This window comes from Callithrix jacchus, chromosome 2, assembly GCF_049354715.1.
Source record: "Callithrix jacchus isolate 240 chromosome 2, calJac240_pri, whole genome shotgun sequence".
NCBI classification, from domain to species: Eukaryota; Metazoa; Chordata; class Mammalia; order Primates; family Cebidae; genus Callithrix; species Callithrix jacchus.
The window spans coordinates 153,984,069-154,006,428 of record NC_133503.1 but is presented as its reverse complement, the minus strand read 5'-3'; the positions used below and the strand labels follow the sequence as shown (position 1 = coordinate 154,006,428).

Below are 22,360 nucleotides of genomic sequence, written 5' to 3'. Positions count from 1 at the left end.
CTCCACTCCTCACCTTACTCCTACTGGCTCCCTCGAGCAAATCCTTCTCAACCGCCCGGCTAACCTTCCCTGTCTCCTTTGCTCTCCCTTCTCTCTGTCTGTCTGGGTTGAGTACCTCATTCTTGTTCCTTACAGCTCCATGTGGCCTGGAACTGTGGAGAGTCCTGAAACCGGCTGAGGCGGACGGAAGAAGGCCAGTGCAGTTGCTATGGAAGGTGACCTCCCTCTGGGTTCTTTTTCTCTCTCTTTCTTCCCCTTCCTTCCCTTCCTTCCCTTCCTTTCCTTCCTTTCCTTCCTTCCCTTCCCCGCTTCCCTCCTCTCCCTCTCTCTCTGTCTTCCTTTTCCTCCTCCCCTCACCCGCCTGCCTCTCTTTCTTTTTGACAGGGTTTTCTTCCCCCTCCCCACTCCTCCTCTTCTCTGCTTTCTCCTGTTCCTCACTCCCAGGCCTCTGCCCTAGAAAGGACCATGTTGTCCCTCTTCTGTTTTTGTGCCCTACTACAACATACATGTGCCATTTATGTTGCCAGTGACCTGAGGACACACCAGCAAGCTGAGCCTGGTCAGAGCTCTTCTTAGACAGTTGGGTGGGGAGGGGGTTTCCAGAGACTTTCACTATGGTACTCCAGGTTAGAGGACAGTAGTGAAATCATAGCTCACTGCAGCCTTTAACTCCTCGGCTCAAGTGATCCTCCCACCTCAGCTTCCCAAGTAGCTGGGTCTACAGAAGTGTGCCGCTACACTCAGCTAATTAAAAAAAAAAAAATTTTTTTTTTTTTGGTAGAGACTGGGTCTTGCTATGTTGCCCAGGCTGGTCTCAAACTCCTGGGCTTGAGAGATCCACCTTAGCCTCAAGAAGCATTAGGATTATAAGCATGAGCCACCATGCCTGACCTGTTTATCCTGTTTAAAAGCCCTGTCTCTTACCCTTCCAAAAACAGTGATTCTTGAAATTTTACCTCCAGAATTTCCTTCCCTAGAGGGCTTTATGTTGCCCCAAATCTCATACTGGTTGGCCAGCTCAAAAAAACCCTATAGGCCGTCTTGCAGATGGCCCCGTCATGCATTACAAACCCGGCCCCCTCTTCTTTGGCCTGAAATATTAACACCTGGGGCAGGTAGACAGTGCAAGTCCAGGAGGCACCATGACCTTCTGGAGGAAACATCATGGACCAGCCTCTGCTGGAAGGCAGCATAAGTCCCTGGAACCCCTCCCCACCCAACTGCCTAAGAAGCGCTCTGACCAGACTCAGCTTGCTGGTGTGCTCTCGCGTCACTGGCAACATAGATGGCACATGTGTGTTGTAGTGGGGCACAAAAACAGAAGAGGGACCACGTGGTCCTTTCTAGGGCAGAAGCCTGGGAGTGAGGAAAGGATAATGCAGAGAAGAGGAGGGAAGAGGATCTGAGAGAAGGAAGCGGGAGAAGGAGTAGAAAATGGGGGGCTGAGGGAATAAGCAGGAAAGGAAAAGGGCAGGTGGAGAAAAAGCAAAAAGATGGGGAAGAAAGGGAGGAGAGGACTGAGATGCCAGAATTCCTTCGTGTGCCTCTAGAATTCTCAGGAAAGGCTCATCGTGTTAGTTCACATTTGCTGAAGTCCAGGCAAGTTCAAAATCCTGTTGAAAATGAGCAAGTGTCCTGCTTTGCCAAATGACATTCCAATTGCCTCAGGCTTGGAGGCTCCTGCACCATCGCCCACACCCTCCACAGCTCCAGGGATATGGGACTCCCAGGGTAGCGGAGGCTCCCTGCATAGGAAAACAGCCAGAGATCATCTTAGAGAATCAATCCCAGATGCTGTGCTGTCTTTCTCAGCCATCAAGTATGAAAACAAATGACTCTGCCAACACATTTTTGGGGGAGGAAAGCCAACAACAGTACACACCCACCTGTGGTCTTAGCTACATAGCAGTGGCGAAGGGCCAAGTAGGGCAGCTTGTGAAGTAGGGAAGATGGATTTCAGTGCCTGCCTCCTCCCCCTCACCTGGGGGGGCTGGTCTTTCCCCACCCCCTGCCCCCTCAAAAGGAGAGAGCTTTCGTAAGAATTTGAGTTGGTTGAAAAACAATGTACTAAAATGCTCTAAAATTAAATAATGGTGCTAGTTGCATGACTGAACATACTATTAATAAAAGCCATTGAACTCACATTAAAATTGAATTTTATGGAATATGAATTGTATCTCGATAAAGCTATTATTTAAAAAAGAAAATGGGGCCAGGTGCAGTGGCTCATGCCTGTAATACCAGCATTTTGGGAGGCCAAGGCAGGCGGTCACTTGAGGTCAGGAGTTCGAGACCAGCTTTGGCAACATGGTAAAATCTTCTCTGTACTAAAAATACAAAAATTAGCTGGGCATGGTGGTGTGCACCTGTAGTCCCAGCTACTTGGGAAGCTGAGGCAGGAGAATTGCTGGAACCCAGGAGGCAGAGATTGCAGTGAGCCAAGATTGTGCCATTGCATTCCAGCCTGGGCAACAAAGTTACACCCTGTCTCAAAATGAATAAATTAATTAATTAAATTAAATTAAAAAGGACATGGGCCGTCTTGAGAGATAAAAGGCTCCTGGTCATTAGGAGGATTCTAGCTAACCTTTTATGCCAAGGCGAGTGTAAAGGAACTTCCTGAACTGGGAAGGCAATGGGATGAGGTGCCTGCGAAAGTCCCATCTGGACTTAGATTCAAGCATTCTGCTCTATCAGTGTGCATAATCACCAACAGAAAGGAAACAAATGGGAAACCCTATAAATTTTGGGAAATATTCAGCATACTCCCTCCTAGGCAAACATCTGGTTAGTGGGCCCAAGTTCAAGGCTGAAAATAAGAGTTTGGCTTAAAGTTCCCAGGGTTCCACCTTAAACTTCGCGTCTCTCCAAGAGTTTGGGACTGGTAGCGCAGCCCTGAATGTCTTAGTCCTCTTAGCTAAGATGCCTGGTTGGGGTGCCTGGTCCAGGGAAGCTGGCTCCCTTCTCAGAGGGAGAGGCATGGAAATAAAAGACTAGGGCGTAGGGTATTCTCCAAGCCTTGAATACTCCAGGTAGGAGATGACCCAGGGCCAGACCAGACTTGGGATGGGCTCAGAGGGAATGTGTCAGCTTTCTAGCCCTTCCTCCTCTACACGAGTGGGATGGAGTGAAAGATACAAGCGGAAGGAAAGAAGCATGGCTTGTTTACATTGGCTTGGGCATTCTCCTAGTTTAGCCTTATGGATTTGGACTAAATTTATTAAATCCCCTTTTCTGGCACTTGAAGGGTTAATATCAAAGTCCAGGATGTATTATTTATCGGTGGAGGCTGATTAACTGATTGTAGTTTAGTATCTAACAGTTAACCTTATTCCATACCCCTCACACCCACTGCTTCTCACTGTCTCAATGCCTTTCTTTTTCTTTGTTATTGGCAATACATTTTGTTTTCTTTGGGTTCAGAAGCCAAGAGGAGCGCCAGTCCTAGAGAAAACACTTGGCTACAACATATGGTACTTCCCAGAAAACAACACTAACCTCACAGAGACAATGAATGCCACTAACCAGCCACTGGAACTGCATCTGGGAGGCGAGAGCTATTGGGTGTCTATGACTTCTTATAATTCTCTTGGAAAGTCTCCAGTGGCCACCCTGAGGATTCCAGCTATTCAGGAAAAGTGTAAGTAGAGCATCAGCTTCTTCCTTAGGTGCCTGTTCCCATCCACTGGCCAGGGAGCAGTCCCTGTGCTCTCAAGGATGACTCTTTCTCATGAGTCAAAATGAAAATGGAGTGGGGATATTTTAGGTTGTGGAGAAGCAATGAAAATTTGCTAGTAATTAATGAACCACTTGAAGTCAGATTCCTTTGGAACAAAGCCTGTGTTAAGAATCAGAGACTTTATAAATTACAGAATACAAAGCCGTACACCGAGAAGTTCTGTGTGCAGCTTTGATTTGTTCTGGTCTGAGCGAATGTAAGCTGGGTCAAGTCCTATGAAACTGTCCTATTTGTCACATTTGTCCTCTGTGACCAAAGCAGCTCTTGAACTCTTCTCCCTACAAATGGGTATTCACTACATCCCCATCCTTGGTTTAATGCTTGCTTTCTTGTTTTCTTCCTTTTCCCCTTCCATTGTTACTAAGGAAAAATTCTAGTGTTTATACTTGCTAATCAATAGTGCATTACACTTTTGGTCAAGTCGTTTTTAATATATTACTGCTCCCAGTCAAACTCATATTTCATATCCTGTTTTGAAATAAAAAATTCTAATTCAAAGATTTTCTCTTTTCTGCCTTACTTTTCTCTTTCAAACTTAGTACTATCCCTCATCCTATAAATTATCTTATTTGTTTTACTACCTTTATCTTCCTCAATAGGATGTAAGTGTCATGAGGGCAGGGATTTTTGTCTATTTTTCCTTCCTATTTTTTTAGACCTAATTTCCAACCCTTAAAATAGCATAGGGTTGTTGGCATAGAGCAGATGTGCATTAACTATTTGTGGAAACACATCATAGTTAGGAATGTTCTCTCCAATTCCCCACCTCTCTCTATTTGCTTACACCTAGACTGGTTCAGACATTTACACAACCGGTTCCAGAATTCTCCCTTCTGTCTATTCTCCTTACACACTCATTTTATAATTCCTAGGTATTTCTACATTTGTGTTTTAAGCTACATTTGATATTTTAGTTTGCATTTAATAGTACTCCCTTAGTCCTCACTTCCTGACATCCTAGTTCCTGCCGGTCCAGTACCCTCACGAGGAGGTTCCTGACAAATACCCGTGTCATCGGAGCACACATTCTTCCTTAATAGAGGTGGTGGTGAATAGTAACCTCAGTTTCCCATGGTGGCCCCAGGATGGGAGGAGGTAAAGAATAGGGTATAAAGGCATGGGCTTTGGAGTCCAACAGCCCTGGGTCCAAATCTTTGCTCTTCCACAAGATACCATTAACCTTGGTCAGGTCACCTAACCTCTCTGAACCTTAGCTGCTCGTAAAATTTAGCTATTATATAATAATACCTACCTCATTAAATGAGATTGTGTATGTAAAATGCTAATTATTACTACCGTCATTCTTTTTTTTTTTTTTTTGAAATGGAGTTTTGCTCTTGTTGCCCAGGCTGGAGTACAATGGTGCTTTCACAGCTTACCACAACCTCCACCTCCCGGGTCCAAGCAATTCTCCTGCCTCAGCCTCCCTAGTAGCTTGGATTACAGGCGCACGCCACCATGCCCAGCTAATTTTGTATTTTTAGTAGAAACAGGGTTTCTCTATGTTGGTCAGGCTGACCTCAAACTCCCAACCTCAGGTGATCCACCTGCCTCAGCCTCCCCAAGTGCTGGGATTACAGGTATGAGCTACTGTGCCCAGCCTGTCATCATTCTGAATCACATTTCTGACTGATCAAATTTCTGTTAGACACGGATTATCAACTTTAAAAATATTATAAAATACAATTTAACTAAAGTTATGCCGGATTCACTTAGTATTTTGATGGCTTGTGTCAGATGCATCTGTGTGATCATCAGTTATAATGGTCTTAGACCCAGTATTGGTACACTGAAGCTTGCAGTTAACTCTGGTTGCACACTGGTTATTGTAAGTGAAGTTTCGCAGTAACGCAGCCACACCTACTTGCTCACATATTGTTTATGGCTCCTTTTGTGCCATAGTGGCTAAATTGAATAGTTGTGACAGAGACACTCTAGCCTACAAAACCTAAAACCTAAAATATTTGCTATCTGGCTCTTTACAGAGAACCTTTACAGACACTAGTCCCAGACATATAAGAAAGTAATGTCCTGGATGTGCACGGTGGCTCACGCCTGTAATCCCAGCACTTTGGGAGGCCAAGGCGGGTGGATTGCTGAGTTCAAGAGTTCGAGACCAGTCAGGGCAACATGGTAAAACCTTGTCTCTGCAAAAAAAAAATAAATAATACAAAAATTAGCCAGGCATGATGGCATGTGCCTGCGGTCCCAGCTACTTGAGGGGCTGAGGTGGGAGAATCACTTGAGCCAGGGAGGTTGAGGCTACAGTGAGCCAAGATTGCACCACTGCACTCCAGCCTGGGCAAGAGAGCAAGACCCTGTCTCAAAATCAAACAAACAAACGAAAGTAATATTGTACAGAAATTTGCTTAATAAAGTGGATGCAACTGGAGAATGAGAATAAGATAATTTCTGTAAGGATAGCTATCATTAAGTGAGTATAGTTATTGTACACTGTCCATTAGTATATGTCAGGAATTGTGCTGAGAGAACACAGGTTTTCCCATTTCAGCCTTGGCATAACTCATGATGTAGATGCTGTGAGATGTTATAGATGGCAAAGGGATTCAGCCAAGCTTAGTAATGTTCCCGAGGTCTCTGGAGTGGGATGATTCCAGCTCGGATTTGCAGGATTCCCAACTCGTATCATATCCCACAACCTATTCATAAAGTGTCTTGAATTCTGGACACAGATGCTGTGTGACACTGAGCTGGTTATTGACCTATGGGGGCTCCCATATTTCCCTTTTGGAATGGGCTTGGAAGCAGGTTCCTTCTGCTCAGCATGCCCTGGGTTTTGTGAGACCTGAGTCAGCAGGCAGCAGCAGCATGGTCTGAGGCAGGCATGTTCTTGGCTGCTGTGTCATGAGGCCAGAGGAGGAAGATGGGCCGGAGTTGGGGCAGAGCTCAGGATGGGCCGGGACGGTTGGCAAAGAGGAAGCAGCACCAGCATGTGAGCCTCCGAGGTGAATGTCTTCACGCAGATCACAAATCAGTGGATTTCATGGTCAAAGCCCCTCTCCGCTTCTCCAAGGAAGGATCTGTGTCTCCTACCACACCTGGCGATGTTTGGCGTCATTGCTCAGAAAGCTCTTGTTGAATGATGGAAGGACCTGGCAATTCATTTATATTGAGTAGAGTGGTGACTTGGAAACATCCCTTTTGGCGCCCCTTGGCATGGCCAGGCTTTCCCCTTTCAAAGTTGACTTATGGCTTCCTGAGGCCAGTGCCACGCTGGTCTCCTCAGTCTCTGCAGTATACCTGGCGCTTTAGACCCTGCTCCCCTGCTCCTCAGAGGTCCAGTATTGGTGCGAAGGAGTGGGGTTAGACACCAACACTGGCTTCATCAGGCCAGGATTTGTGGGCAAGTCATTTTTTAAAAAAGCACCTTCGGGGAGATGAGAAAAGGAAGCTGCGGAAACTGGCCAGGAAGGGGCAGAGGCCGAGACCAAGGTGGGCTTTCAGGGCTGCCGAAGAAAAGCAGTGCAGACTGGGGGGCTTCAAACATTATCATCTCATGGTCCTGGAGGCCAGAAGTCCCAAATCGAGGTGCTGGCTGGCCATGCTCCCTAAAGTCTCTAGGGGAGAATCCTTCCTTACCCCTTCCAGCTTGGAGTGGCACCAGGTATTCCTTGGCTTGTGGCAGCTCCAGTAAGTCCCATAAATCCAGTACCTGCTTCAGCCTTCACATGGCTAGCTTCTTGTGTGTCTCTGTTTCCATGCCCAGATTCCTCTTTTCTTATAGAGGGCTCACTGTCTTAACTAATTACATCTGCAATGGCCTATTTCCAAATGTCTAATTCTGTGACCCTGAGGATATACTTTGGGGGGATACAATTCAACTAGTAACAGGCACAATCTGAGATAAAAGCCCCAGGGCAGGGGGTTCCACTGGATCTTGTAGGGGACTCTAGAGTGTAAGTGATATCTCATAGTCATCCAAGCCAAGCAAAACACACACACACACACAGTAACAAGGAAGCTGAGAGGGTCTGGGCGGAGTACCAACACTGGCTGCTAGAAGAGTCTTGTCAGGTCTCCAAGGCTCCAGCAGGGACTTTCAGCCAGAACTGACTGGGGACCCTTCTAGGTGGTGAGGAGGGGAAGGTTGGAGGAGAAAGTCAGAGCCCTGGGGTTAGGCAGGGTCGATCTCCAGGCTCTGTGCTTCTTGCCCCAGCTCCAGCACCTTCTGCAGCTTCACATTTCCTCTATGTCTCAGTTGTAGAGTTACCTTTTCAGGTTGACAGATGACCTGGCCTTGCTGCTAGGACTAGCCCCTGGAGTGTCTGATATGGGCACTATTTGAAAAGGATCTGTCAACTGTGGATTACAAGAATCAGACTCCTAAATATACACACAGCCCGCTGGCACCAAAAGGGTGCTGTTCTGCACCCTTCAGAACTGCAGGATGCAGGACTCCGGTCCCCAAATTCCTACAGGTGGCCTAGGCTTCCAGCTTCAAAAGGCTTTTTGGGTTATTTTTGCAGGACACTTTTATGCCCACATCCAGGATCATCTTTGGCATTCACTGAAACACTCTTCCTGGCTGGGCATGGTGGCTCCCACCTGTAATCCTAGCACTTTGGGAGACCGACTGAGGTGGGCAGATCACCTGAGGTCAGGAGTTTGAGAACAGCCTGGCCAACATGGTGAAACCCCATCTCTACTAAAAATACAAAAAATTAGCTGGGTGTGTAGTGTGTGCCTATAGTCCCAGATACTCGGGAGGCTGAGGCATAAGGATTACTTGAACCCAAGAGGTGGAGGTTGCAGTGAGCCAAATGCCACTGCACTCAAGCCTGGGTGACAGGGCAAGACTCTGGCTCAAAAAAAGGAAAAGAAACACTCTTCCCATGGATTCCAGTTTTGCAGGCTGAGGTGTGCTACGCTGGGGAGGAGTGGGTGAGGGGAGAGCACACCCTGGAATTTCTGAGCCCCGCCCAATTTGTACCTTCCACCTCTGCCTCACCACACCTCCAGGAGTTCTCTTCTGTGTGTTCAAACATTTTCAATAAGATATCTCTCAGATTCTGATTAAGTTCCAGATGTTGTATTAGAAATCATACACTCAATTTTTCTGTTAAATAAATCACTGTGGTCTGTTTCCAGAGATAAATTTTTGGCCAGTCCCACAGAAAATATTGCCGCTTATGTATTAATCCATACTAGGTACTTAGGATTGAGGCATCTTTGTTTCTGGTACAAACGCAATACTTGCTGCCTTGAGGATAGGAATTCATATCCAGTTTGTATAGAGACAGAATACAGAGTGAAAGTGTGAACCCATCTCCCTGGTATGATTTTTGGTCACCGTCTCCCAGCTTCCTAACCACACAATTCCCAGAGCCTGAAATTCTACCTCTGGAGATTCTTTGTCTCAGCTTTCCTTTCCTTTTGACTTGCAGAGACACTGTGGAAGGTAAGTCTTTTTAGTCATCAACTCTCTAGTGAGATCTTTTTCTGGAAATAGGTCAATTGGGGGTCGGTAAAGGAAGATTAAGAAGCCACGAAATAGCATGACCAACATGGTGAAACCCCGTCTCTACTAAAAATACAAAATTAGCTGGGCACGGTGGCACATGCCTATGATCCCAGCTACTCAGGAGGCTGAGGCAGGAGAATCGCTTGAACCCTGGAGGCAGAGGTTTTGGTGAGCCACGATCGTATCATTGCACTCCAGCCTAGGCAACAAAAGCGAAACTCTGTCTCAAAAAAAAAAAAGAAGCCACTTAATCCTCAAAGGTGTTGTGTAAGGAAAAGGGATGCAATAAGGGGTAAAAAGCACCATCCGGGGAGGCTGTGGTGGAGATCCTGAACTTTGGCCTTGTTCTACAGCTGAGGCAGTGAGTGGATGCCAGTGTGGTGGTTGCATTTGGGGAATGAAGTGGGTAACTGTGAAGTGGTCCTTTTCTCTTTTTCAGCATTTCGGTGCATTGAGGTCATGCAGGCCTGCCTTGCTGAGGACCAGCTAGTGGTGAAGTGGCAAAGCTGTGCTCTAGATGTGAACACTTGGATGATTGAATGGTTTCCGGACATGGACTCAGAGCCCCCCACCCTTTCCTGGGAACCTGTGTCTCAGGCCAGGAACTGGACGATCCAGCAAGGTAGCCCTGGTGCAACCCACAGGTTCCCTCTCTGCAGGGTTTGGTTTTTCATCCATTTTTAGATCCTTAACTTTGGTTTCAAAGATGTTAGTGTGGTTAATAGCATTTGACAAGCTTGTGCAAGCTTAATGAAGTGACACGCTTCTTGGCATTTCCAAGTCAAGGCTGGCACAGAAAGCTGTGGGTGTTAAGTAGACCAGGTGTCTGGCCGGCCTCCAGGTGGAAACACTGTCTTAACACCCACCGTCAGAGAGCTTTTCCCAGATAGCTGGGCCATCTCATGGATGACACCAGAGTGTGGATCCCAGCTGTCATACCTAGGATACTTTCTTCAATTCTGGTTGCCTGTTTAAGAGCTAGGCCCCTTTCCCAGGTGATTATTATGGGAATAGCCTTTTCAGAAAGACCCTGCCCTATGTAAGATACACGAGTGAGGCTTTATTCTTTTTTTTTTTTTTTGAGTCGAAGTCTTACTCTGTCACCAGGCTGGAGTGCAGTGGCCTGATCTCAGCTCACTGCAACCTCCACCTCCCAGGTCCAAGTGATTTCCCTGCCTCAGCCTCCTGAGTAGCTGGGACTACAGACGCCAGCCACCATGCCCAGCTAGTTTTTTGTGTTTTAGTAGAGATGGAGTTTCACCATGTTGGCCAGGATGGTCTCAATCTCCTGACCTTGTGATCCACCTGCCTCGGCCTCCCAAAGTGCTGGGATTACAGGCGTGAGCCACTGCACCCAGTCTGCTTTATTCTTTATTTTTAATTTTTTAAAAAACTTTTTATTTTCTAGAGACAGGGTCTTGCTTGGTCGCCAAGGATGGAGTGCAGTGGCACGATCATAGCTCACTGTAACCTCAAACTTCTGGGCTCAAGTGATCCTCCTGCCTCAGCCTCCCTAATGAGGCTTTACCCTTTTAATCCTGTCGCTACAATCATTTCTTAATGCTTCAAGCATCCATATTAAGATTAATATACATGTACGGATGCAGGCAAGTAGAGGAGATAGAATTCGTGGTGTTTGAGATCCACAGGGTGATGATATATTGTTGACTTGAAGGATTAAGATGTATTCTGCTGTGCCCCAAATCATATGATAAAATCAGTGATGGAGGAGGCATTGAATCCCTTATTTCTCTGCTTCTGGATGGCTCTAAGTTCTAGGACTTAATTAGGCAGCGTAGTCAGTGGTCCTATGGATCTCTCTTGCTGCAAAAGTGTTTGGACAGGACAAACCTGAGGATTCCCTGCCTCCAAAAAAGAAAAAGCTAAAAGGCTAACTTTAAAAATAAAAATTAATTAGAAAATCTGAGAAATGCAATGGATATGAGAGACCATTCACCCTAACCTATTTATTTCCCAGAGGTGGAAACTGTAGAGAAATGGAGTATCTTCGGTAAGTGTTTGGCCATAACTCTTAGTCTTGTATTCCTTCCACTCTGCCATGCTCTACACTTATGCTTGTTTCTTTTTTCTCTCTTTTTTTACAGATAAATTAAAACCTTTCTGGTGCTATAACATCTCTGTGTATCCAATGTTGCATGACAAAGTTGGTGAGCCATATTCCATCCAGGCTTATGCCAAAGAAGGCGGTATGTATGGACAAGGCCCTGTGGGGAAAAGGAAATGGTGGGAGCCGTACAACCTGTGGATAAGGCCGCAAATGCCTGCAGCTCATTCCCAGCCGTCTTAGGGCTCATACTTCACTTCGTCTTGTAGTGAACTCTGTATGCTATGAATCTGCTGAATTCTGAAGCTGGGGTAGACATTAGGGATCATCGAGTCCAATCCTCTCATTTCACAGATTGAAAATTAAAGCTCAGAGAGGTGAAATAACTTGCCCAAAGTCACAAACAGTGCAAATAGAGCTGCTTCCAGCAATAACATGGAATTAAGACCACATCAGGGAGTGTTGATACACATACAGAGTTCATCCTAAGTTAGGGATGTTAAATTATTTTTAATTATGTAGCAATGAGCAAGGGCTTTACTGGTGAATTGCTCAAACTTTACTTTGATCTTTTTGGAAGTTCACGTCTTCAGATTCAACATTGGAAAATAACTTCTGCCACTCAAAGGTAGCCTATGGAGGCATATTCTTCAACTATTTGATAATAACTACACTTTACAGATAAGAATGGAAAAGCTGGGTACCAAATTGGAGTGAGACATCTATATGAAAGGAATTTTTCAAGTGGTCTTGATGCCACTTCTCTTCTTGCTTAAGAGAGATGGCTCTAGAAAACAGTTTTCCCAGACGAGTTGATTCATCTGTTTCCTACTCAACCCGTGCCTCCTGCCTCCATCACTGTGGTTGGGCTGAGTACTGGCCAGAGCCTTTGTGGGGGAACGATCTGTTGGGGTGTGGTTCAATGGTTATCATTCATCTCCCTGTCCCTTCCAGTTCCATCAGAAGGTCCTGAGACCAAGGTGGAGAACATTGGCGTGAAGACAGTCACAATCACATGGAAGGAGATTCCCAAGAGACACAGAAAGGGTATCATCTGCAACTACACCATCTTTTACCAAGCTGAAGGCGGAAAAGGATTCTGTAAGTGCGTCCATAGCCAAGTGGGAAAAAAATCCCAAGCCCCAGATAGATGCTAGGGATAGACTTGTCGTAGGCATGCCTCCCCCACCTCGTTGTGACCTGCAACCTGGCATGAGTCACTTAGCTTCTTCAAGTCTCTCTGAAAATGGAGACAAGAGCACCCAACTTCTGGAGCTTTGGGGGTTAAATGAGAGTGAAGGGACAGTACCTGAACTCTGTATGAGAAGATAGTCCAGTGGGAATGGAAGGAATAGATATAATTTGTCCCGGTTGAGGCCTGAATTGACCTCCCAGAAGCTCCCCGATCATTATTCCCAGGAATGGTGTGCCTGGCTTAAAGAGTGAGGGGATTAGACCCTGTTACCATGACTTCTACAGCCCCTGCCAAATCATGCTTTTTTTCTTCAGTCCACCATATCTCCTGACATCTTAAACACTGGGCAAGGCTTGGATTCTTGTTTAGGCTAAATAATTTTTTTCTTATGGTAAAATACATGTAAAATATTTTTTCATTTTAAACATTTGAAAGTGTACAATTCAGTGGCATTAGAAGCATTCACAATATTGTGCAACCATCACCGCTACTTCCAGAGCTCTTCCATTTCCACCCGAATAGAAGCCCCATAGCCATTAATTAGTCACTCCCCATTCCTCTCTTCCCACAGCCCCTGGCAACCATGAAACTGCTTTGTGTCTCTATGGATTGCCTATTCTGGATATTTCATATAAATAGAATCATAAAATGTGTGGCCTTTGTGTCTGGCTTCTTTGATGTAGCATGTTTTCAAAGTTCATCCATGTTATAGCATGGTTTAGTACTTATTCCTTTTTATGGCTGAATAATATTCCATTATATGGATATTCCATATTTTGTTTATCCATTCATCAGCTGATGAATATTTAGGTTGTTTCAACCTTTAAGCTACTGTGAATAGGGCTACTATGAACAGATGTCTGCTATGAACATATGCTGCTCTGTACAAATATCTGTTTTGAGTTTGTGCTTTTTGTTCTTTTGGGTATACACCTAGGAATGGAATTTCTGGATCATATGGTAACTCTAGTTTAACTTACTGAGGAGCCACCAAACTGTTTTCCACAGTGACTACTCCAGTATACATTCTTTTCTTTCTTTTTTGAGATGGAGTCTCATCTGTCACCCAGGCTGGAATGCAGTGTTGCAATGTGAGCTCACTGCAACCTCTGCCTCCCGGGTTCAAGCAATTCTCCTGCCTCAGTCTCCCAAGAAGCTGGGACTACAGGCACCCGCCACTATGCCTGACTAATTTTTGTATTTTTAGTAAATACGGGGTTTCACCATATTGGCCAGGCTGGTCTTGAACTCCTGACCTTGTGATCTGCCCACTTCAGCCTCCCAAAGTGCTGGAATTACCAGCAATGTATAAGGATTTTCATTTCTCTGCATCTTTGTCAACACTTGTTATTTTTCATTAAAAGAAAATTATGGCTGTCCTGGTGGGTATGTAGTGGTTATCTCATAGACTTGCATTTCCCCACTGACTAATAATGTTGGACATCTTTTCCTGTAGTTTTTATCCATTTGCATATCTTCTTTGGAGGCGTGTCTTTTTAATCTCATTTTCTTATGTTTAAATTGTGTTGTTTGTCTTTTTGTTATTGAGTTTATGTGTGCTTTATATATTCTAGATAGTTATTTATCAGATATATGATTTGTAAATTTTTCACTGGTTCTATGAGTTGTCTTTTCATTCTCTTGATGTTATCTTTCAATGCACAAAAGCTTTGATTTTAGTGAAATCCAGCTTAATCTATGTTTCATTTTGCTACCTGTGCTTTTGGCATCATATCTAAGAAACCACTGTGAAATTTAAGGTTGTGAAGATTTATCCTATGCTGTCTTCTAAGAGTTTTTATAGTTCTAGCTCTTATGCTGAGGTCCTTGTTCCATCTTGATAGGCTAATTTTAAGCAGGACATGAATAGGGGTCAAAATATGAGACAGCTAAGCTTGGAAGCACAGTTCCAATGCTCTTATTTTGATGCTCCTAGGACACAATTTTCAGTTTGGCTTGGCTGTGGTGGTTGACCTCCGCATTTTTCCTTTAGCCAAGACAGTCAACTCCAGCATTTTGCAGTACAGCCTGGAGGCCCTGCAACGAAAGACCTCTTACGCTGTTCAGGTCATGGCCAGCACCAGTGCTGGGGGAACCAACGGGACCAGCATACATTTCAAGACATTGTCATTCAGTGAGTATTTCCTTCAAGTCTTAGGTACCTCTCCCTATGTTTACCTTACATCGGAGAGAAATGACATCTGCCAAAGGCTGGGAAAGCCAAATGAAAGGGCAGTGCTTACATGGAAAGAGCCACCCTGCTCTCTGGCTCCCCAACCTTCCTGGAAAGCATATACATGAGCAGATGGGAGAGAGAGAGCAGGCAAGTTGAGAGTTGAATTCGGAAATGCTGGTCATTTTGATCCTTCCTCATGGGCAGCCACAAATCATCTGGAGGAGGAGATGTCAAATTAATGCCAACGTCAGTCTTAGCACCAAACCGGCTCCCGTCTCAGGCTGTCTCCCCATTCACAGACACCAGTTTCTGCATGTTACAGGTTACGGTATGTATTAGTCTGTTTTCACGCTGCTGATAAAGACATACCTGAGACTGGGTAATTTATACAGAAAAAGAGTTCCACAGTTCCACATGGCTGGAGAAGCCTCACAATCATGGTGGAAGGCGAAAGACATGTCTTACATGGTGGCAGCAGGAGAGAATGAGGACCAAGTGAAAGGGTTTCCCCTTATGAAACCATCAGATCTTGTGCAATTTATTCACTACCATGAGAACAGTATGGGGGAAACTACCCTAATATTCAATTCTCTCCCACTGGGTGCCTCCTGCAACACATGGGAATTATGGGACTTATAATTCAGATGAGATTTGGGTGGGGACACAGCCAAACCATATCACTGTACAACAGGGCCTTCAAAGACCCCCCAGGGAGGGGCTTAACCTTGTCATTTATGGAGGCCTTTTTGAGCAAAAACATATGTTTAACTTACCTGCTTTTACTTTTAAAAATAGCAAGAAAAATTTGCTACAGACAACAAATAATGTAAAATAAAATGTAGCTTCATATGATGGCTGGCTAAGGGAGATATTTCAGAGGCAGGCAGATGGAATGAGCAGGTGAGGCAGAAAGAAGGAAGGAGAATGGGAGAAACAGAAATGTTAATTTTGCCAAGTCCTTGAGTGATAGAGATTTGATTTTTAAGTACGTACTACAACTCTTAAAGAATGAATAACTTTTTAGATTAAAAATGAAGGAACACTGCCAAGATTTTGCAATAACTGGAACAAGCTAAAAATTGCTTGAAATATTCTTGAAAGCCTCTTATTCATCACATTTTTCAAGAATAAAATTGTTTTATGACTCTGGAAAATGTGAGTACGACATGTTTTTTTTTTTTTTACAGAGAAAACATTCTGTTTTGATGGACTCACATTGCCTTTTAGGAACTGGTTTTGATAATGCTGTTTACAATCTTTTAAAGCCGTATTGAATTTTTGCAACACTGGGCACAGATTTCATCGGCTCATGGAGTTTTCTCCAAGGGTTAAATGAAGGCAAGATCCAGCCCTGGGACCTAGACGTTTCCTACCCTGGTCTAAAGATTATAAATCACCCTGCTTCAATCTTTGATCCTCTATAATCCATTCTCCACACAGCAGCCAGAGTTTCAAACCCTGAATTCTCGGTTTAAAACCCACAGGTGACTTTCACTGGGTTGTAAAGAAAATCCAAATTCCTTCCTATAACTTTCAAGGCCCTTCATCATCTGTGCCTTACTGACCTCATTTCCTACTGCTTTCTTTTTGTCTCTATTTATCTTCCCTGCCTTGTTCCTGCTTCAAAGCTTTTGCATCCACTGTTTCTTCTGCCCGGAGTGCTTTTCTCCATGGTTTTGCATGGCTGGAGCCTTCTCACTATTAAGATCAGCTTGAATTTTACTCTTTCTTTGGACACCTTAGCTAAAGTTGCTCTCTGGATGCAGTGGCTCATGCCTGTAATCCCAGCACTTTTGGAGGCCAAGGCAGAAGGATCACTCAAGGTCAGGAGTTTGAGACCAGTCTGGCTAACATGGTGAAAACCTGTCTCTACTAAAAATATAAAAATTAGCCAGGCTTAATGGCAGGTGCTGGTGATCCCAGCTACCCGGGAGGCTAGGGCAAGAGAATCGCTTGAACCCAGGAGATGGAGGTTGCAGTGAGCCAAGACATGCCATGGCACTCTAGCCTGGGTGACAGAGCAAGAGTCCATCTCAAAAAAAAAAAAAAAAAAAAATCTAAAAATTAGCTGGCCACAATGGCTTGCACCTGTAAGTCCCAGCTACTTAGGAGGCTGAGACAGGAGGTTGCCTGAGCCCCAGGATTTTGAGGTTTCAGTGAGCTATGATCATGGAGCTATGAGCACACTCCAGCCTTGGTGACAGAACAAGACCCATCTCAAAAAAAAATAAAATTTAAATTTAAAAATGCTCAATAAATATTCACTGAATAAACGCTGTTGGAATGAATGCTGCCAGGAGAAGATGCCTAGATGGGGAGCCACAAAACTCTGGGGTTTTTTTAGTGGAAAAAAATTGAATTTAATCGAAATAAAACTAATAAGAAATTGTGTTGCTGACGCTACTAGAACAAAAAGTTAATCATTGATTTTTGCCCAGAAGGTGAGGAACTCAACTTACTACAGACTTTTGTTCTTTCTTTTTCAAAGGTGTCTTTGAGATTATCCTTATAACTACTCTGATTGCTGGAGGCCTTCTTCTTCTCATCATCCTGACAGCGGCATATGGTCTCAAAAAACCCAAGTGAGTCTGTAGACAACAGTGGGTGCCTTAAAAATCAGGGACAAAAAGAGGTGGAAGGCATCATAGGTGCTTCGTAGGAGAGGGCACTCTTCCATCGAGGGGTGTTCATTCATTTATTAACTTGGTGCATATTTATTGAGGTTATTAAAGGCCACACTCAGTGGCTCATCAGAATTCTGACCAAGCGAGAGCATTTTCACTTCTCAGAGCTCCACACCCAGGGCTAGGCCTTTTTGAGGCCAGGAGAGTGCCAGCTGCCTCACAGTCTGCTCCATGTGCCATCTGAGACTGGCGTTAGAGAGCAGGCCCTTTTTCTCAGTATCTAGCGGAGGCCCCTGACTACAGCAGGCCTTCTTGCAAGCTTCTCTCTCAGGCAGAGCAGGGAGCAGTGTCTCCATGGAGTTGGAGTGCTGGTCAGTTGTCTGCTGATGCAAGCTCATTGCTTGCTTGTGATGCAGCGTTGAGGGTCTGATGGCAGGGGCCTTTGTCCTGCTTGCCCTGGCCACTTGGGAGAAGAAAGCATGTCTTCAGGGTCTTACGTTTTCTCTCTGCAGTGAGCCTTATGTCACCCTAATGGTCCTTCCCTGGTTGAGCTCCAAATTAGACAGCTGTGATCATCTCTGTCAAGCAGCTGCTCTTAGTTAACAGTCAAGCCAGTGTCAGTTACCAATTGTAGGTAGTAGCCAAGCTACCAGCATAGATTCTTGTACATTACGCACTTAAGTAATCATTTGATCTTTAGCATGCTTCAGAATCAGGCCTTATCCCAAAAGTTTCTGATTGAGTGGTTCTAGGGTAAAGCCCCAAAATTTGCATTTCTAACAAGTTCCCAGGTGATGCTGATGCTGCTGTGTGGGACCACACTTCGGGAACCATTACAGGAAAGTGTGAGTAGCTTATAAGGCTTATAGAATGTTGCTCTTCCTGGGGGATAAGCCTCAAAGGAATGACTCTGTGATGGTGCAATTTACAGCATCGGGACCAGGTATGGAGATGCGGGGATGGGAGAGAGGGGAAGATAGGAACATCTCGTATGGGGAGAGTCTGCTCTGAGCACATCCCATAGATAACTGGCAACGTCACCCCCCAACGCACACACCGCAAAACAACTCCACTTTCCCAGGTTCTATCAATCAGGCGGACATGCCCTTATTTAGGAGGGAACCTTAAAATTCCCTTTAGCAAAGCCTCCCTCTTTTGACTCAGCCATACAGTGCTAATGCTTCTTAGATTCACTTCCCATCTTAAAATCTTCTCTCTCATTAGCAAACTGGCTCACCTGTGTTGGCCCAGCGTTCCCAACCCTGCTGAAAGTAGTATAGCCACGTGGCATGGAGATGATTTCAAGGTAAACACTCCCGTTTTTATTAAGGAAATTACAGTCGTGGGAGGTAGACAAGGTGAATGGAGATGGGGAAGTGTGCTAGGCTGAGCTTTTTTTGAGGTTCACATCAAGAGAACTCAAGTTGAAAAGTCTCAGGGAATGGCTGGCAGGGCAGGTGGAATCAGCTTCCCGGAACGTCTTTGACCTCATACTTTGACAAGAAGAAAGGGCTTCACTAGGCTCACAAGGACCCAGTGCATTCCCAGGTGGAACTGGTCCTATAAAGGATGCTGCAGAAGAAAGACACTGGCCCTATCCTTCCTGACCTCATGGGCTAATTAGAGAGAGAGGAGGCCTGGCTAGAGGAGTTGAAGCCATTTACAAAGCAGCCAGGAGCACAGTAATCTAAAAACTGCCTAAAGATCGCCGGAGGCTGTTGATGGGTGTGGCAGGCTGAGGCTGCCTCAGGTTGCTTTTCTCAGGCTGGGGCCATCAGAGTCAGGCTTTATTAACTGGCATTGGGTGTTTGTGTGTTTGTTTTGAGATGGAGTCTCCCTCTGTCACCCAGGCTGGAGTACAATCGCATGATCTCGGATCACTGGAACCTCTACCTCCTGGGTTCAAGTGATTCTTCGACCTCAGCCTCCCGAGTAGCTGGGATTTCAGGCACCTGCCATCATGCCTGGCTGATTTTTTGTATTTTTATAGAGATGGGGTTTCACCAAGTTGGCCAGGCTGGTCTTGAACTCCTGACCTCAGGTGATCTGCCTGCCTGGACCTCTCAAAGTGCTGGGATTGGGGTTTTCTGGTGAGTATTCCTTAACTAGAAACCCTCCATTTTCATAAATTTTTAAGTGAAAAACTGTTAGGAAATTTTTAAGGTTTAATTTTTTTGCTTAGGTCAAAACAAGCCCAATCAAATATAACCTTTAAATCCTTATTACTGAAAGGCTGTTTCCAGTTTTTCCTTGATGCACAAATTTTAAATATTAGTCCTTGTTCCAACTCAGAAGGCTTTTGTGAGCATGGACATTTTGTTATAATGGGCTTTCTTTACGTTTCCTCCTCCTATCAGTCTGGTATACTGGACTGATTTATACCGCCGTTTACTTTCCTGCTTATTAGTGTCATTTAGAGAGTACCTGGGCTCATAGGCTGTGCTGTCTGATGTCTAACATGCTTTTTGAAACATCTGTAGGTCTAGAGCCAGCACTTAACAGTCACTCAGTGCATGCCAGGCACTGAGCTAGGCTGTAGGAGTAAAATGACAGAGTCATGGCCCCTGCCACGAGGCCACCTCTGATTTTCTGGTGAGATTGAACAAGTCTGTCTGTATGATTGTGCTTTTTCCATCCCTAAGAGTTCTAATCTAATTTTGGTGCATCTATCTTTTTCTTTTCTTTTTTATTTTTTGAGGTTGAGTTTTGCTCTGGCTGCCCAGGCTGGAGTGCAATGGTGCAATCTTGACTCACTGCAACCTCCACCTCCCAGGTTCAAAGCGATTCTACTGCCTCAGCCTCCCTAGTAGCTGGGATTATATTTGCCTGCCACCACGCCCAGCTGATTTTTTGTATCTTTAGCAGAGATGGGGTTTCACTATGTTGGTCTCAAACTCCTGACCTCAGGCAATCCATCCACCTCAGCCTCCCAAAGTGCTGGGATTATAGGCATGAGTCACTGCACCCAGCTGGTGCTTCCATCTTAACTGGAGTTTTGTGAGCACAGGATTGTGTGGAAAATAGCCTCGCACACTCTAGAAGAAACTGAATTGGCTAGGGGCAGTGGCTCATGTCTATAATCTCAGCAGGTTGGGAGCCCAAGGTGGGCAGATTCCTTAAGCTCAGGAGTTTGAGACCAGCCTGGGCAACGTGACAAAACCCCATCTCTACAGAAAATCAAAATTAGTCAGGTGTGGTGGTGTGTATCTGTAGCCCGAACTACTCAGGAGGCTGAGGTGGGAGAATTACCTGAGGCTGGGAAGTTGAGGTTGCAGTGAGTGGTGATTGTGCTACTGCACTCCAGCCTGGGCAATGGGAGTGAGACCCTCTCTCAAAAAAAAATTTTATATATATATATATATATATATATATATATATATATATATATATATAAAATCATTCAAATCCAGGGTGCTGATTCTCAGGAAATGTGCCCATCCTTCCAAGCTCCTGTGGAAGGGCAGGTTGGAGAGGGTTGGCCACCACTTCTGGGCCTGGGAGGAAGGTGGGTGCTGTTCCAGAGGTGGCATTTGCTATCCCAAGCCTAAAGAGCTTTTGGCTATGTTATATGTGACTCCGAAATGACCGCTTTGAAGTCCCTTTTTCTTTTCCAGGCTAAGCTAAACCTGAAGGAGTCTGATGACTCTGTGAACACAGAACGGATCTTAAAACCATGTTCCACCTCCAGTGACAAGTTGGTTATTGACAAGTTGATGGTGAACTTTGGGACTTTTCTACAAGAAATTTCCACAGACAAATCCAAAATCAGTCAGGAAAACAATTTAGGAGGGGAAAAGAATGAGTATGTGACCTACTTAGTCACACCTGACTGTCCCCTAGGGAAAAGTTTTGAGGAGCTCCTGGTTTCACCTGAAATTCCTCCCAGAAAATCCCAATGCCTGTGTTTGAGGATGCCAGAAGGGAGCTGCCCAGAAGCAAAAGAGCAGCTTCTCTTTTCTGATCAATGTTTAGCACCATATCATCTGTGTGGGGAAGAAGCACCAAATCCATATTTGAAAAATTCAATGACAACCAGGGAATTTCTTGTGTCTAAAAAACTGCCATAGCACACCAAGAGAGAAGTCGAAGTGCAACCATGCCGTGAGACCCTGGGGTCTCAGTGCGGGTGACCCTTTCCAGAGAAGATGTCGAGACTCAGCAAGCCACGCGTTCTTGGCCCCTCCACATCCTGCCTGGGTTAAAGTCTCCCCCTGCCCCTCAGCTGCCAGTTGAACTTGGTTGGCACAGATGTGACCTTGTGCTGGGAAGAAGGGACGGTGATAAACCTGAGTTTTGTAAAGGAACAGCAATCTCTTTTCTTTTGTTCAGATACCAAGCTCTCACTGGGGCCTCCTAACAGATTGACTTTGGTGGAAGGGCCCAGGTTCTGAGCCCAAAGGACCCCAAGGTGGACATACCTGGCCTCCCAGGAATTGAGTCATGGTCCCAGCTTTTGCTGGGGCTACGCCTCAGAGTTCCAGAAGGCCTTTCCCTGCTGCCAACGGACAGCTCTTGGATGGTCTGCTGGGAGCCTTGGCTCTGGCATCCCCTCCCAGGTAGCCCTGAAGCCTTCCTCTCTCCCACAGTAGGGGCTGCAGATGGAGTGGACCTTTCTAAGGGGCTGCCTGAGGCTCCTCACATCCTCTTAGATCTCAAGTGTCTGTAGCAACACCACACCCAGACTCCTCCCCCCAAATTTACAGTGCACTGACTGCTTATAAATCAAAGAATGGGTAGAACCCTGGGGAATGCACACTGTGGGGCACAGCTCTGCCCAGTCTCCAGGGGGGCTGCTTCCCAGCTGCTGCTGCCCTTCTATTCAGCACACAGCCTGGGATCAGAAAGCTACCAGACATTGCAGTGATTGTCATATAGGGACACTGGACTTTCACACGGGCTCAGAGCCCAGGAATGCTTACTGAGCATATCCTTAAAAGGCCTCTTCCCAGAAGCAGCAGGGCAGGGCCTGGGAACATACAATGTTGCAGCCCTAGCAGGAGGACTTCTCCTTTGCTCTAGCTGAGCACAGAGCTTGTGACAATTAGGGGAGCCTTTCATGCAAGTGTGGATTCCCGGCTT

The 22,360-nt window shown here is 45.4% G+C and overlaps 1 protein-coding gene across 1 annotated transcript in view; it reads left to right on the top strand.

The window, feature by feature from the left end:
- Positions 1 to 21,585, top strand: part of IL31RA (interleukin 31 receptor A) — a 64,872-nt gene extending 43,287 nt beyond the window's left edge. The window contains 9 exon segments of the mRNA XM_054252248.2: positions 136 to 215; positions 3,424 to 3,640; positions 9,661 to 9,843; positions 11,327 to 11,428; positions 12,241 to 12,387; positions 14,475 to 14,615; positions 17,146 to 17,239; positions 18,506 to 18,587; positions 20,896 to 21,585. Of these exon segments, the coding sequence (XP_054108223.2) occupies positions 136 to 215; positions 3,424 to 3,640; positions 9,661 to 9,843; positions 11,327 to 11,428; positions 12,241 to 12,387; positions 14,475 to 14,615; positions 17,146 to 17,239; positions 18,506 to 18,587; positions 20,896 to 21,411 (1,562 nt within the window). The 3' untranslated portion in view covers positions 21,412 to 21,585.
- Positions 21,586 to 22,360: the final 775 nt, after the last annotated feature.